Source organism: Exophiala spinifera (assembly GCF_000836115.1).
Source record: "Exophiala spinifera strain CBS 89968 unplaced genomic scaffold supercont1.10, whole genome shotgun sequence".
In the NCBI taxonomy this organism is placed as follows: Eukaryota; Fungi; Ascomycota; class Eurotiomycetes; order Chaetothyriales; family Herpotrichiellaceae; genus Exophiala; species Exophiala spinifera.
In genome coordinates this window covers 303,133-318,928 of record NW_015622522.1, presented here as the reverse complement: position 1 = coordinate 318,928, position 15,796 = coordinate 303,133, and the positions used below count along the sequence as shown (strand labels likewise).

At 50.8% G+C, this 15,796-nt stretch overlaps 6 protein-coding genes across 6 annotated transcripts; 3 read left to right on the top strand and 3 right to left on the bottom strand.

The window, feature by feature from the left end:
* Positions 1-2,324: 2,324 nt before the first annotated feature.
* On the bottom strand, positions 2,325-3,424 carry PV08_11784 (uncharacterized protein; the record flags this gene model as incomplete). Its single annotated transcript, XM_016386092.1, has 2 exons — positions 2,325-2,902; positions 2,953-3,424. The coding sequence occupies 2 exons, from the start codon at positions 3,422-3,424 to the stop codon at positions 2,325-2,327; spliced, it is 1,050 nt and encodes a 349-aa protein (XP_016230224.1).
* A 650-nt stretch (positions 3,425-4,074) lies between these two features.
* PV08_11783 (uncharacterized protein) lies at positions 4,075-5,618 on the bottom strand (the record flags this gene model as incomplete). Its single annotated transcript, XM_016386091.1, has 2 exons — positions 4,075-4,101; positions 4,155-5,618. The coding sequence occupies 2 exons, from the start codon at positions 5,616-5,618 to the stop codon at positions 4,075-4,077; spliced, it is 1,491 nt and encodes a 496-aa protein (XP_016230223.1).
* Positions 5,619-6,494: 876 nt separating this feature from the next.
* PV08_11782 (uncharacterized protein) lies at positions 6,495-7,688 on the top strand (the record flags this gene model as incomplete). Its single annotated transcript, XM_016386090.1, has 2 exons — positions 6,495-6,560; positions 6,609-7,688. The coding sequence occupies 2 exons, from the start codon at positions 6,495-6,497 to the stop codon at positions 7,686-7,688; spliced, it is 1,146 nt and encodes a 381-aa protein (XP_016230222.1).
* Positions 7,689-8,237: 549 nt separating this feature from the next.
* On the top strand, positions 8,238-12,007 carry PV08_11781 (uncharacterized protein; the record flags this gene model as incomplete). Its single annotated transcript, XM_016386089.1, has 5 exons — positions 8,238-8,256; positions 8,307-8,351; positions 8,401-11,165; positions 11,212-11,532; positions 11,582-12,007. The coding sequence occupies 5 exons, from the start codon at positions 8,238-8,240 to the stop codon at positions 12,005-12,007; spliced, it is 3,576 nt and encodes a 1,191-aa protein (XP_016230221.1).
* Positions 12,008-12,377: 370 nt separating this feature from the next.
* Positions 12,378-13,157, bottom strand: PV08_11780 (thiamine pyrophosphokinase; the record flags this gene model as incomplete). The annotated part of the gene is made up of 1 exon (XM_016386088.1): positions 12,378-13,157. One exon carries the CDS (start codon positions 13,155-13,157, stop codon positions 12,378-12,380), a length of 780 nt encoding a protein of 259 aa, XP_016230220.1.
* A 312-nt stretch (positions 13,158-13,469) lies between these two features.
* Positions 13,470-14,591, top strand: PV08_11779 (uncharacterized protein; the record flags this gene model as incomplete). Its single annotated transcript, XM_016386087.1, has 2 exons — positions 13,470-13,680; positions 13,738-14,591. 2 exons carry the CDS (start codon positions 13,470-13,472, stop codon positions 14,589-14,591), a joined length of 1,065 nt encoding a protein of 354 aa, XP_016230219.1.
* Positions 14,592-15,796: the final 1,205 nt, after the last annotated feature.

Below are 15,796 nucleotides of genomic sequence, written 5' to 3'. Positions count from 1 at the left end.
AACCAGCATGGCGATCATCCTGACCAAACTCGACTCAGGCGCCCTATTCTGGTGTTCCATATTACATATGATATGCAGAGTATTGCATCGCTATCCAATTGCATTACAAACGCCATCCATATGAGCACTCGACAGAAAAAAAGCCAGTCGGCCGCCGGACCATAACAAGGCCGCCTGAGCAATGGCCCAAACTTCTCTGGAAAAAGCCCACTGAACATACTCCGCCTACAAAAGGACCAAGCCATGTATACAGTATATTCATAGAAAAGCTATGACGGTCTGGGTCTTTGCACAAAGTCTGTTGGAAAGACATTTGTGCAGCAGCACTTCCAAAAAAGGTCATTATGTGTGCATGTATTATTCATGTATTATTCATCAACGTGCTGGCCTCCTCTGGGGACAACTTTACTATCCCTCCTGACCATCCCTATATCCTGGCGAATCTCTGTCGCTGTCCAGCGTGAACGTTCTGTTCATTACTTCCTATATTGTCGACGTCTGTCCCTCCCCGATTCACTGTCCTCATTGAACGTTTTCGTCGTTCATCACTATATCTCCAAAGTCGATGATTGTCGACTCTGTTCAACATGTTGCGTTTACATGCGCAGATCCAAGGGTCGCTCGTTCATCGAATCATCGACATGTAAGTAACCCTGGCTTCCATTTTGAGCGTCTGTTCCTCTTGTGTCGGCGCTTTCGTTTTGGGCGACGGGCTCTTCTCCTTCCTGTCCTGTTTCCTAGGCAGGAGAGCCTTGAGACTGGACATGGTCGATGTACTTCGAACGGAGGCAGTGTCTGTCATGGCGTTGGTCTTTTCGCTCGAGGTATGTGAAGGTGCCATTTACTTGGATGTGCGACTGTGGACCGGCTTGCCAGAGAGCTATTCTTTGGTTAAACGGTCGACGATGGGCCCGGTGTGAAGAGATGAGAAGAGGTGAGCGTCGGATCGAGTGCGCAAAGCGAGGTGGGCTTGCGGTGATCTTATGTATATATCTCGTCCGGGGGAGTTGGGCTGAATGGTGGAAGAGTAAGGCGCCTGATTTATTACTTCCAGCTTATGTTTGGGGGCGACTAGGACTTTGGATCGAAAACAAGATCTTGAATAATAGAAAATTGAACTTGGGAGATTGGTTCCTTTGCAAGATTCAGCTTCAGTAGAAGAAGGGTTATTGGATTTGAAGATGCGATAGAGGGAAGCCAAGCAGCCTCAGGCACGCCTCCGAGCACGTCTATATACTCTTCCACAGCCTTTTGAGTCATTCCTCGGGCGCGTGGTATTCGATCCACGAGGGTTCCGAATACGAGAGAAGAGGTCATTGTGTCCCGCCCGTCGACCCAGCACTCTGACTCACCCGGCCCATAACGACTGATGGCTCTCGCCTGTTGGCGCCTTGGAGTAAGAAACCACCTTCCTTTACCGTACAGAGCGTGCGCCGACGCTATGAACATTGGTTGCTTCGCATCGCCACAGGGAGGACATCTGCTTTTCCCCTGCATAGTTTGAACAGGCACCAACGCAGAACTTGTAAGGCCAAGGTCAGAGCTGTACGCCCTTCCCACCGTGATTGGTCCTATTTGGGTAGCAAAGCCGTCGATCAATTCCTCTCGCTCAGCGGACCACGACTGTCCAGCATTGACCAGCATATTCGGACCTAGACTTATGCATGCTGCGACACAAATCACTAAAAATTGGCACAGGCTGCTCTGCAATGCAGCAATGCTCGTCATCAAACCGGGAAGAGTGTTGTCAATGGTGTAGGCCAGTTATGACACACGAGTCTTGCGCTACCAGGGTCCAGCATAATAACTTCTGGCTGTGGAGGCAAAGGGCGCGAGTCTACGGGGAGATTGAGCCGAGCATTCAAAATGAGATCAGGACAATAACTTCATGAATCTTCTGTCCGGGGGTTAGCCCTCGTCACGCCATGCACAGTAGTATATGATGTCAATTGATGCGCGCTTTGTCACTTCCTGCGCGGGTTGCGTGAACCCCAATTGAGCAATGTCGGCGCAAGGGGATATTGATATTGACACTGTTGCTCGATGCATATTGACAGAGCATTGCGCATGTAAGCAGTGGAGTGCGTATATGAATGTGTATACACCCTGTTGTTATCACAGAATTGCGAGTCTAGTCGCTCCACGGCGGTTTCCCTGCTGCCATTTGGTAGAGAGAGTCTATTTTCCACTTTTTGCGATGCTCCTGCATTTCGTTCAGTATCAAGCCTCCTGTTGACCGGTCTCATGAAGTACAGAATCCGTAACTTATTTTTCGGTTGCCGCCATGATTAATTTCAAACAGCGACAACTTGATAGTCGACTACTCATGACGACTTGAGCTTTTCGGTCAATTCTGGGACCTTCTCGAACAGGTCTCCCACCAAGCCAACATCGGCCACTTGGAAAATAGGTGCGTCCGGGTCCTTGTTGATACAAGCAATGACTTTGCTGTCCTTCATACCGGCAAGATGTTGAATGGCTCCAGAAATACCAGCGCACAGATACAACTGTGGTGCAACGTTCTTGCCAGTCTGTCCAACCTGCAGACTATTGTCGGCGAAGCCGCTGTCGACGGCTGCTCGTGATGCACCAATAGCCGCACCGAGAGCGTCAGCCAAAGGTGGGATTAATCGGTCAAACTCCTCCTTGGACTTCAGGCCTCGCCCACCAGAGACAACTCTTGAAGCAGAGGCGAGTTCAGGTCGATCGGACTTGGCCAATTCTTCCGACACCCATTCAGTGGGAGACTCAACTTCGGGGTCAACACCCTCTTCCACCGATGCTGAACCACCCTCGGTCTCGGCCGGTGGGAAAGATGTCTGTCGAACCGTCAGCAGCTTTACTGGGTCGCTGCTCTGTACTGTCAGAATTGCATTGCCTGCGTAGATGGGTCGAACGAATGCTGGAGCGATGTTAGCGTGGCGTTCATTCTTCGTCAAGTCCTGAACTCACTGTCTTCGCTCTCAATGGACATAACGTCTGATAGCTGTTGGACATCCAGTAGCGCAGCCACTCGAGGCAACAGGCTCTTTCCAAATGCCGATTGTGACGCGACAACGTGTGTGTATCCGCCCTTTTTGATGTTTTCTACTAAAAGAGGTGCCCAGTTCTCCGCCAGTCCTCGTTCATATGCCTCGTTCTCAACGGCAACCACTTTTTCCAGTCCTTGGATTTTGGCTGCTTCTTGCGCGATCGACTTCCCTGCCTTGGCTGCAACGAAGCCATGTACGGGCCCGCCAAGTTTCTGGCCAGCCGTGACAGCCCCTAATGAGCCACTGTTGAGTTTGCCATCCTTCTGCTCCAGGATAGCGAGGGTAGAGAGGAGTCGTGCGCGAAGGGACGGTTGCGACTCAGACAAGAATGATCTTGAGCATGCCTGGGCACGCAATGAGCGTAGAGCAGAATGCCTGGTTGCCGACAACATGGCTGCCTAGTTAATGGGCTGTAGAGCGGCACGTTGTGGTGTCTATTCGTGGTCGAGCAGAAGCGTTGTCTGAATGCCAACAGTATACGATGAGTGTCGAAGCGGGATCATCATTTGGCAGCACTCGTTACTGTATGTAGGATGCGCCGTACCTCGGAAAGCGCAGGCGGAACTTCGGTGATTTCTCCCCGATAGCGGACGACACTCGGCTCGGCCTCGTGCGGCTATATCATACCGCAAACCACGGTTACATACATCAGACTCTGTTTAGGATTTATTGGTATGGTAAAAGGTTGTTCATGAAGTTAGTGTTGACTACTGGCTTTCCCTAGCTGTGTCTTTGCGTCCTGGCGCAGGAAACGAATCTCATCTTCAATCCCGAACCTCTCGGACCTCCATGCTCTTAACGACTAAAAAGAATCCTTGCCCGTACACTTTCGCTATGCAGAATCGCTCAAGGGTCAATACAAACGGACATCTTTGGCTTCGTGCAAAGAGCAACCACGGATGATTTGCAACAAGATCATAGCCATGAGGTTAAACGCAAAATATCGAGGAGGGGTCTTCCAGGGCGTGGGCCACTATCAACGCTGCTACTGTTGTGTCTGCTTAGGAGGAGTTCGACTTCGAGCCCGACATCGTCCCACGGCCTATTTCGGTTTGCGCCAAAAGTATTGCTATTGACTCGTCAGTTTCTCCTTGTAGCCCATGGATCAATGCCTGGACTTACTTTATGCTGCTTGCGACACGCTCGAAGTCCTGGTTTTCTTAGATCATTGACAACAGCTTCCCTCCTCTTTTCATCTTCGTCGAGATCAGGGATGTAATATAATTCACTCTCCAGTGGCTTGCCCGCAGCATCTTTACCTTCTCTCGCGACCTCGCCAATACATGGGGTTTCTCTGACTGCCTGCTTGATTTCGTTAATTGACAACGATCCTGCTTCAGATGGCAAGTGGCTCAAGATGATCGACCACGGCGTGGATGACAATCTTGAAAACGCAAGTTGGTTGATGATGTGTCCCCTGATATCAACTTTTGGCAATTCTTTCTTGATTACTGCTGGGCCTGGATTTGGATGCAAAGGTTCCGTGTGCGACGACCGGGAACTTTTGTTGGAATCGGCCGGGGTGGGGGAATCCCCTGCAGTAAAAGATGCCATTCGGGGCAGTAGATTTGCACCGAAAGGTCCAAATGAATGGATGATGGGGTCGTTTTCTTCATCATTATCAGAAAAGTCTTCGCTTATGCTAGAGACGGCGGTTTGATTGATCGTGGGATTCTGGACACTTTCTGTCAGTGCTTGGGTCGCTTGTGATACCTGTGCAGCATCGACGGTGTTGTTGGTCTCTTGGGCAGGTTCTGGGTCTTCATATATCTCGACAGTCTCAAGAATTCGGCTAGTACCAAGGGGTGGAGACGATGGTAACAGTGCTTGAACAGCCGGTGACGGTGAGACAGGCGATACAGGCTGACGTCGAGTCTGCAAAGGACTAGGGCTGGGAGGGGTTGAATGGCGAAGCATTACTCGTTGTCGTTTGGTTGGGGACGCTTCCTCATCTTCCTCGTCGGATGAAATAGCACCCAGACGTTGCTTTGGAGGCCACTGGATAACCACACGACTGTCGTGCACATCGACCATAATCTCGGCATCCCGGACATCAGACGAAAAAGTTTCTCCCTTCTTGACCTCATATACCCGACCCTTGCAATGTATTTTGATGCCGTTCCAGCCCGTACATGTTATCTCGACACGCTCACGTTCGAGGCGCGAACTGGCACCTTTATAGCAGGCTTCAACGTGGACGCGAGAGATCAAGCGGTTTGCAGAAAGTTGGTAGTTACAAGAAGCACTCGACCTTCCCATACGCGTGACCTTGCCTTCAACACTCAGCTGAATTGAGGGAACCGTACCAAGCGGTGTACGTTCTGATAGAGTCGAAGAAGGTCTTGCAGGATCAACTCCTGCATTCGGAATGCGAGAAGGTGACGACGAGAGGATATGAGTAGAAGAAGTAGGGACGGGCGTGGGATATGTCGCGGGCTCGAAGATCTCTCGGCTACGCTTCAGCGGTCTCGGTAGTGCCGGCGAGGAGGAGAGAGGCTCGAAGGCAGGAAGAAGGGACATTGCAGGACGTTTCGCTGCTGGTGTATGCGAGTCTGTCGTTTCTGAAAGGGTAGTCGAGGGAGCCATGTTGAGCTCTCGACCTCAGCTACCCAACACGCGAGTGCCGAGTGTGGCTATTGACCAGCTCGAAACGCGTCCTCAAACGAGGACTGATGTGGTCGAAGAAACGACGTTGGTCATAGGAAACCCAAAGCAGAGATCGAACAAATTCTGGACAATGGTAGAAGACCAGCTAGATCAGGTTGAAATGGTCACTTAAGAGGCCAGAAATTGAGTGGTGGGAGGAAAAGGTCCAAGAGCGGTGGTTAGAGCGCGAGCGTGTCGCGCTTCGGTCACAGTTTTCTGGTCACGGTCCCATACAAATTACGGAGTTCTGTCGACGCGTTATAATTGAAGGATGGCAAACCACAAGAATGAAATGCGTTTGGATTCCGCGGCATTCAGCGAGTGCACAGAGAACAATTCGCAGGTTGAATTAGGATATGCAGCAGAGACTTTGACAAAGATACGGCGAGCGCTGGTCTACAGGTGCATATCACATGTCGAGATGGCAGACTGGCGACGGACGACGTCTACTATACTAGGTAGCCAACCGCATATTTATGTACCGCGTGTTCCAAAGCCATCTTCCATCCTACGTTCGAGTCTGCCCTCATGATCTAATCCCTTGCTTGACGCTCTCCCGTGCGGCATTCATCGGCAAAGCCATGCATGGTGGTAGCGTGGGCGAGGCGGAGGTGACGCGCTGTCGGAGTTGGAGATCCCAACGAGGCGCACGACGCAACAGAGGGAAAGTTGGCCGAGGGGGTGTGGGGTCTGCCCATTCAACTCCACCTGCAACAAGATCCGATCATGAATAGCCGCAGAAAAAAAAGTTACAGGCCGCTTCGAACAGAGACTTTGCAGTTGACCATTCTGTACATCTTGACCACACCAGCAATGATGGCGCCCTCGACCATTATCCAGAAGCGGCCGCAAGACTCTCCATATCAGCTTGATCCTGACCAGGTATGTCGTCATCCCTGTATGCTGTCGATTTTCTCACATTCCGCGCAGACGTTGAAGGCCTCACGAGCCCTCCTGCAGCACGTCCAGGCCGAAACCAAGCGTTTACAAGATGCATCCTCAAAGCGAAACCTCCTCGATACCGACGCGTCAGACTCTGAAGCTGATGCTTCGACCGGCGCAGAAGCCCCCATATGGCTCACCCTCACTACTAAGCAACACATTGTCGACAAGACTCGACTGAAGCCCAGCAAAATATCGGTACCGCACTCCCTCAACACATCTCCAGACCTTCGAATATGCCTTATCACGGCCGACCCTCAGAGAGCAGTGAAAAACGTCGTCGCTGATCCTGCTTTTCCTGCAAACTTGAAATCTCGTATTACGAAAATCATTGGTTTTACCAAGTTGAAGAACAGGTACAAGACCTTCGAGACACGACGGCAGCTCTTGGCCGAGCACGACATCTTTCTTGCTGACGACCGTATCATCACCCGCTTACCGGCGACGTTGGGCAAGATCTTCTACAAGGGGTCAGCAAAACGACCTATTCCTGTCACAATTGCGCAGTCGCAGCGGACCAAGAAAGAAACTAAACAGAAAGCCACCAACGGAGAGGGAGCTGCCGCGCCTGCTGAACCCGCAGTCCTTGCGAAAGAAATCGACAAAGCAGTTGATGCGGTACCAGTCAGCCTTAGGCCAGGGACATTGGTTGCCGTCCGTGTTGGATTGGCTTCTTTTCGACCCGACCAGCTGGCCGAGAACGTCGCCGCGGTCGTGCAGAACCTGATTGAGAAACATGTCGTCAAAGGTTGGAAGAATGTCAGGGGTATCCACATCAAAGGCCAATCCTCGACTGCTGTACCTATCTGGCTAGCCGACGATCTTTGGACAGAGTCAGATGACATTGCTACCGCCCAAGCTATTGAGGAGGGCGATGCGGAGAACGAGGCAGAGCAGGGACAGAAGCGCAAAAGAAGCTCGAGAACCACCAAGGGCCCACAGGCTGGTACTCGCAAACGGACCAAGATGGACGAGAGCGATGATAAGCAGACAGAGCGGAAAAGTACTGAAGCTCGCAAAAGTAAACTTGCAGCCCAAAAAGCCAAGATCTTTGGTGAGGATGTGTAACACCAATTGAAGGACAGTTCTGCAAGACTCCACGATGTCATGAATAAAGGTTTGGCATGAAAGGCAAGTTTTAAATGGCGTTAGAGTCACTGGCAAGATATGGGAGATGCCAAAAGTGTCGTCTGTTGCATAGACCAGTTTTGTCAGCATTGTATTCCGCATTTAATTTCTGATCACTCTGTAAAGGTTGTTTAATTCTTGCGTCTGTCTGTGTGCATATTGTAGCGGACAAAGTACCTAGACCTGTGCCTACACTCGAGGCTGGACATTCTCTAAAGCGAAGCAGGACGTTAGTCATGGAGGGGGCGAGGCTGTCACCCTCGCCTAACATTCCATCTTTGGACAACTGCGGGTTGGCCTTGGGATCTTGTATCAAAGGAAGTGAAGCACAGGGCCGACAATTTCACTTTTTACACAACACCAGCGAGACATTGGCTGCATGATATCCGTGTCGATATCTACAGCCGAACTACGCTGCAGGCTTCCTGCATACCCTTTGCTTGTCGTCATGCAAGCGATAGTCAACTCTCTACAACACCGCGGCCCGTCATGGACCGCAAGCGCAAACGTAGGACAAGCGTGGCCACGCACAAGCTTATGCTGATCTTAGGAAAACAGGAGAGCTACGTGACTTAAACCTTCGCGTTTGGTCCGGAGCCAAAGGTACCAGGATGCCGAATGATCCTGCGCATAGGGGCTAATACACATACAGACATCTACGATGTTGCAACCTCCCTCGACTCATCCTTGAAGAAGAATACTGCCTTCATAAAACGCCTGCGCACAGGCATATCCTCCTCTGGCCAAGATACCTTTCTTGTGGAGATTCGCACTCTGTCCTTGCAAAAGTATCTCTCTGAGATCATCTCAGCAACTGCCGAAGGTCTAAGCAAACTGAAGACTGCCAGTGAAATCGCCGCCGCTGTCGAGATTGTCAGTGCACTGCATCAAAGATTTGGGCCAGGAGACTACACAAAGAAACTAGGCTGGCTCTTGGGGAAGGGCCTGACACTCCCAGACAAGGCACAAGTCAAACTCTGGACTCCCGAAGTCCGTGAACGAGAGGAGAAGGAAAGACTGCAACGTCATCGTATTCTACTCCGAGTAGTGACAGAATTCTGGGTATGTGGAATTCTTCGGGGACTCGACGATGTTGAGCGGCCTGATGATGTCTCGGCCAAGGGGAAAGAAACCCCCTCGCAATCTGGAGGCAAAGCGGCACCACTTTCCAATGGCGTCAAAACTGACAGTCGCCCTGAACATGAGCCCTTCCCTCTCGAAGTGTTGAAGGAGTTACTTGGTCATGATTCTGAACACGCTAATATAAGTCTTGCCGTGCTTTTTGTAAAGAACTTCGCGTGGGACGTCCTGGGTCTCAAATCGCTCACGGACGATGGTCGGAAGACAGTCGACGCAGATGGTGCTGTGGTAGACACAGTCAAGGATGCATCGTCCTCAAACGACACAGCTGAAGAGGATGCACCTTTTATTCCACCGCCTGTGCGACAACGATTCATCAACATCTTTGAGCGCTACTTGGCTAGTGTTAATGGCCATGTTATACGCGACCAAAAGTCCTTGAACAACCAGAGCCGGCGCAATGCGGAAGCTTATGTCAAAAGTGGCGAGATCTTTGAGGATCGGCAGGCAAATTTTGAGAAGCAGACAAAGGCCCAAGAGAAGCTGGTTGCAAATGCCCAGGTGCTCTGCGACATCCTTGGACAAGAGATGCCTGACCTTGAGGACAAAGATGGCACGGATAATGCAGCCTCAGGTACTGTAGGTATGATCAAGACCGGCGAGTACCTGAAAGGGTCTGGCGAAGGCGCTGGTTTGTGGGAGGATGAAGAAGAGCGGCGATTCTACGAAAATCTCGTGGACCTCAAGGGCAGGGTACCGGCAATCTTACTCGAGGACGCGAAGAAGAAGTCCGAAACAGAAGATCGAGCCGAAGCCAAAGACGAATCCAGCAAGACTGCAGATGGTGATGACCAGTCTACCGCCATCGCCAATAAGACAGTAGGAGCTCAGGTCGATGCTATTCTTCTCCGCCTACCCGACCTTCAAAGCAAAGAAATGGTGGACCAGGTCGCCTTGGATTTCTGTTTTCTGAACTCAAAAGCTTCACGAAATCGACTGATCAAGGCAATACAAGACGTCCCAAAAGGTCGTACGGATCTCCTTGCCTTGTATGCTCGACTTGCCGCCACTCTTGGCCAGTACATGACAGACATCGTCCAAGGCTTGGTCACACATCTTGATGACGAATTCAGAAGTCTTCAACGGCGCAAGACCAAAGACTTTCTAGGTCAGGTCCGGCTCTTGAACATTCGCTATCTTGCAGAGCTCACCAAATTTGGCGTCGTGCCAGAACACGTAATATTTCATTGTTTCAAAGTCAGCCTGGACGACTTCTCGCGGATGAACATCGAGATCATTGCGCATTTACTCGAGAATTGCGGAAGGTACCTTCTTCGCAACCCCGAAACATCTCCTCGAATGGCCTCTTTTCTTGAAACCCTCAATCGCAAGAAGTCTGCGCAACACCTCGGTACACAGGAGCGCATGCTGATTGAGAACGCGCTCTACTATGTCGACCCTCCGCAGAGGGCCGCAATTCAGCAGAAAGAGCGTACTCCCATGGAGCTGTTTGTGCGTCAAATGATATACATGGACATGACAAAGCGCAACTACATGAAAGTGCTCAAGACGATACGGAAGTTGCACTGGGAAGAGAGAGAGGTTGTCGTAATGTTGCAGAAGATCTTCAGCAAACCCGGCAAAGTCAAGTTCAGCAATATCCATCTCCTTGCCGTCCTCCTGCAGGCACTGAATCGTTATCATCAAGACTTTGCGATTGGGGTCATCGACAATATTCTCGAACAGATTACATTGGGTCTGGAACAAAATGACTTCAAGTTCAACCAACGTAGGGTCGCTGAAGTTAAATATCTCGGCGAGCTGTACAATTACAAGATGATCGACTCGACCGTCATTTTCGACACACTGTATCGAATTGTAACATTCGGCCATGAGGGAGGTACTCCGCAACCTGAAAAATACAATCCTTTCGATCCTCCCGACGACTTCTTCAGAATTCGGCTCGTATGCACGATTCTCGATACATGCGGTATTTGTTTCGACAGAGGCAGCTCCAAAAAGAAGCTCGATTTTTTCCTGACTTTTCTGCAATACTACATGGCCACCAAAGATCCGCTTCCAATGGAGATCGACTTTCTTGTCCAAGATACGTTTTCTCTCATCAGACCCAATTGGAAACTTGTGACTGAACTCGGAGAAGCGGCCAAAGTTTTCGCTGAAGCAGTCAGCACAAACTACAAGCAGTCAGCCTCTGAAAAGGGAGTTGAGCAAGCAGAGGAGTTGGAAGAATCTGGCTCTGAGGACGAAGGTCTTGGTGATGCCGATGGTGAAATCGAGCCCGAAATGCCACAATCTTCCGAAGAAGAAGAGGGCGAGGTAGGTAACCTCCTAAGCGCTGCCATCTTGACTGACCCCGGGACAGGATGGCATTGACGAAGATGCGGCGGACGATAAGGAGCCAGCTGATTCCGACGAAGAAGAGCAAATTGTGGTTCTGCGTCAGGAAGAGCAGCTCGATCCTGAAGCCGAGGCAGATTTCGACCGAGCCTTCGAGAGAATGATGGCCGAAAGTTTGGACTCTCGAAAATTCGAACGTCGCGCACAATTTGATGTGCCGTTGCCTATCCGCAAGATTCAACGCCAGCCTGCTGAATCTGTCGAAGAGGACCCGAAGCCATCGGCTGAATCGGAACAAAATACAATGGCGTTTTCATTGATGACTCGGAAAGGCAATCGCCAGCAGGTAAGTAGCTTTGAGACGACCTCCTCGTCTATATTCTAATCATGCACAGACAAAAACGATTGAGCTCCCCTCGGACTCGAGCTTTGCGGTCTCGATGAAGTCAAAACAGGCGGCCGAACGAGAGGAACAACAGCGTATTAAGAACTTGGTATTGAACTACGATCTACGTGAAGATGATCATCACGATGGTATATCCCAAAGTCTCCCTTATGGCCCTACTGTGCTCCCCCCTTTGCAAAAGAACCCCAATACTAAGGGACTCAAACCAGGCTTCGACCATTACAACCCTTCCCTCAGCCGGTCTGAAAAGTCCGGGCGCAATGCACCTCGTGCCAGAAGACTCAATCTTAGTGACGTGGACTGGTATGACACAAGAACTCCATCTCCAAGTGGTTTGGGGGGCAGAATTGAAAACCGAATCTCTTCTGCTTCACCAACTAGAAAACACCCCAAGTTGTCGAAGAAGCCAGGCTGATTGGCCATTTCTGGCCTGTATAGGACTTGAGACACAAGGTACCAGCCACATGCTGGTCACTCTTGTTTTTCACAAATTTTGAGCCTGTAGCAGTCTGCAAATCCCGATGCGCAATCGTTGGGAATGGCACGCCGATATGGTATCACCCCTACTCTCAAAGGGTCCTAAATCTCCGTGGCAGACTGCCTAGACGAATCGGACGCAGCGGCACCAACTACAGAACTGCAATGGAAGGAATCTGCTCCGATGTGGGGCAGGAAATAACGGTGCAGATGCAGCTCTCAGACGAACTACATCCGTGCACGCCATGTATGTTCCGAGGTCCAAGCAGGAGGTAGTAAAATGAAGCAGTACGACCGCTCGGATTGCTTCAGGATCCAGCAACTGTGAGGCGTGGGTGAAGTTCCAGGGTGAACACAGGTCTGGGCCCTTCAAAGGAAAGCTCTATCGTGTCGGAGCGGATGTGATTACTTGTACTCATCTGGCCACCAAATTCCGTAGGCCATTGGTCGACGTCCCACTCGAGACCTTTGGTGGTGATCAACGTGTGTCCAAGGACTGGAATGATTCCGACGTTTTCTTCAAAATATCCAGCTTCAAGATGAACCACATTGATGCTATCAGCTAGGACAAATGATAAGCTTTGTTCCGATAGGAGATAAATCCGGCCGTTCAAAAGTTCTTTGTCGTTTTCCGCCAGGTATAAATGATGGACCTGAGAAAAGCCCTGGTCTACGCGACCACCGAGTCCTCCAAGCACAACGACGTCCATCCTGGAGTTGGACGAGACCGCGACCTCTGTAGCCCAGTGGCGAATCCACTTGAGGCATTTGGTAAAATCTGTGGAATATTGGTCGGGCTCTCTGACAAGATGCACTCCGCGAGCGCGATAGTGTTGTTCCGCGCGCTTCGTCAGGGAATCGAGGTCACCTATGATGGCATCTGGCAAACGTTTCTTGAAGCCGTTCGCAGTATCTTGATCGTATTCCAGCAATCTGTTAGCTCCTCCATCGGCGCATACCAAGAGCGAGGCTGACTCTATGACAGCATTTAAAGCATTCTTGTTGATTGGTTGATTCAGGATCAACACTGCATACGGGTTTGTGGGCTTGTTATTCAACAATCCGCAAGGATACCAGTCTGTCGACATGGCTAGAAACAGCTCGAGATGTACACTTCGCAGAACAGATCGAAGGAGGACGAAGAGAAGACAAAGCGTCTCCAGTGTAAATAGCGTGGCAGTCCTGAATACTCCACCGAAGCCGAACCATACGGTGATGCACAAGACCAGCAAAAAAGGTGGTCAACCTTGCAATTAGTAATTAACAAATTGTGAGGTCAGAAGGTGATGATCCCTCGCAGTTGACTTGCCGCAAGTCCTTTCGTTCATTGTACCTGAGCTTGTAGCATGCCTCTTTGTCAACCCGGTCATTGATCTGTTGTCTAGACCGAAAGTGTCAACATGTTTCGTCCAGCGGCGCGAAGCATTCTGCGCTCCGCAGCTCCCTCTTCTCTTGCTCCAGCCCGGACGGTAGCCGGACGAAGATTTGCCAGCACATCGCCTGTTAATGCTCGGAGGTCCTGGAAGAGCAGCGCTGTGAGATGGGGTCTTGCAGGCGCATTGATATACTATTACAACACAAGTCCCGTGTTCGCGGAACAGCCTCAACATAGTTGGTGACTTGCCTCCATCGCTTAGGGTATGAATACTGATGTGCATGGTTTCATAGACCTTTTGAACCCTAATCTCGATGCCTACGAAGACGCAACCAGTGCCACATCATTGGAGGAGTTGACATCGCGACGAGCCCGACAAGCCGAGGGAAATGCAGCTGCCGTAAAGTCCACCGCCAATAGCCTTTCATCCGAGAATGCCTCGACGTCTGTATCCGCCGGCGAAGAACCTGAGCCTCATCACGCACATTCCGTTGCCGCTCTCGATGGCGAGCTCGAACAAGAGGCGCAAAATGAAGGCGCTTTCAACCCCGAGACGGGCGAGATCAATTGGGACTGCCCATGTCTGGGTGGAATGGCTCATGGGCCATGTGGACCAGAATTCAAAGAGGCCTTTTCATGTTTTGTCTTCTCGACCGAGGAGCCCAAGGGTATGGACTGCATAGACAAGTTTCAGAACATGCAACAATGCTTCCAGCGGTACCCAGAAGTCTACAAAGGTGAGCTTGAAGATGACGAGGAACTGGATGCAGGACTAGAGGCGGAGAGACAGGAGTTGGTAAATGAGATTGCGGAGAGGAAAAGGCAGCAGCAAGACGGACAACCACAACGTAGACTCTTGGAGGAACCTGTTTCAACTCCGGCAACGGGTTCGGGGAGGAAAGCAAAGAAGCCGGCCAAGAGTGATCAAAGACCTCCGCAAGAAGAGGCGAAAGTCAAGATCCATGACGACGAAACATACTCTCCTGAGCGCGAGAACATCTACGAAGGTCAAACATCGAAACCCATCTCGCAGCCGCAAACCAAGGCTCCTGAAGAGGCAGCGATTCCGGAAGCACAAGTCATCCCTGCTGCTGCTCACGATGCCAGAAACCACACTGGGGTGGTTCCCAGATCCAAAGAAGAGTGATCGAGGCCAGCGGTGTTGTGCGTTGCACCGCGCACCCGGACAAAAATGGACAATTGTAAACCAAAATGCATTCCGGGACCAGCATGTACAGTACTCTCGACTTAATGGCTACAATAATAGCTGGGTTCTGTAACATTTCCAGAGTCCCTACACAGGACAGGGCAGAACGGGAAAAGATAGCTGTAGAATAGATTCGTTCCCCTCCTCAACGCTTGACGATAACGATTACCCATGTGATGTATAGATACTAACGTGACGATTGGTCGGTACCGGCGCTGTAGGTACTTTGCAAGGCTCGCGTACTTTCTGAGTTCGTCGCGTCGCGTACTATCGTATGCTGCGGAGCAAGTTACGATGTAGTAATCTCTTGCTGGTAGTGCTTAGCAAACCGATGTCTTGCGGGCGGAGGCCTTATCCCTTGGCTGGCGGCCACGAGATAATCCTGGTCTCCATGGGATAGTCAGATCAAGCCTCCAGTTTGATTGCTTATCGACAGGTGTTTGCATAATTGTGGATGCGGAAAGTCTTGTTCCCTTCAGAAATTACAAGGAGGTGGTTTGTGGAATACGGCTCTCGTACTGGGGGGTGTCAGGGGCAAGACAAAACAATCAAGTGGACATTTGGTGGAAATGCTGACAAGGAGGCCGACGAGAACAATGCCTTTCGGACAAGGAACTCCGTGCCCGCGGAGGAGATGCCAGAGTACTTTTACTGTGGTCGTACTGTAGGCTGTCGTACTGTAGGTCACTACCTAGGTACCATATAGACCTACTGTACGGCCGGTATGCACTATTCTTTGGGCGTTTAGGCTATTGAAGGGCCCCCCCTGGCGGGTACCCGTTCTGTTCGTTTTACTGGACTTCTAAAGTGTCGGTGGAGAACAGGTGATTCGACAAGGTTTGAAACACTGGCTTAGGGACCATTGGAAGCTTGCTCGCTACTCAGCCGGTAGACCTCGTGGGAACTAAGGAATCGGGATTGCACAAGTACAGCACTCCCTATGATCCGGTGTTCTCGTAGCGTAACGGTAGGCTACAGACGATTAAGGTACAGTAGCGAGCGACTTCAGAGCAAGCGAGGATGAAAGGCAGCATTCATTCTCAGATCTGAGTGATTAAATGCAACCACAGGGCCAAGGGGTGTCTGTATTTCCAGACGTGGACAATACCACATAATCATACTATACAGGCCGTAGGCTTGGACAA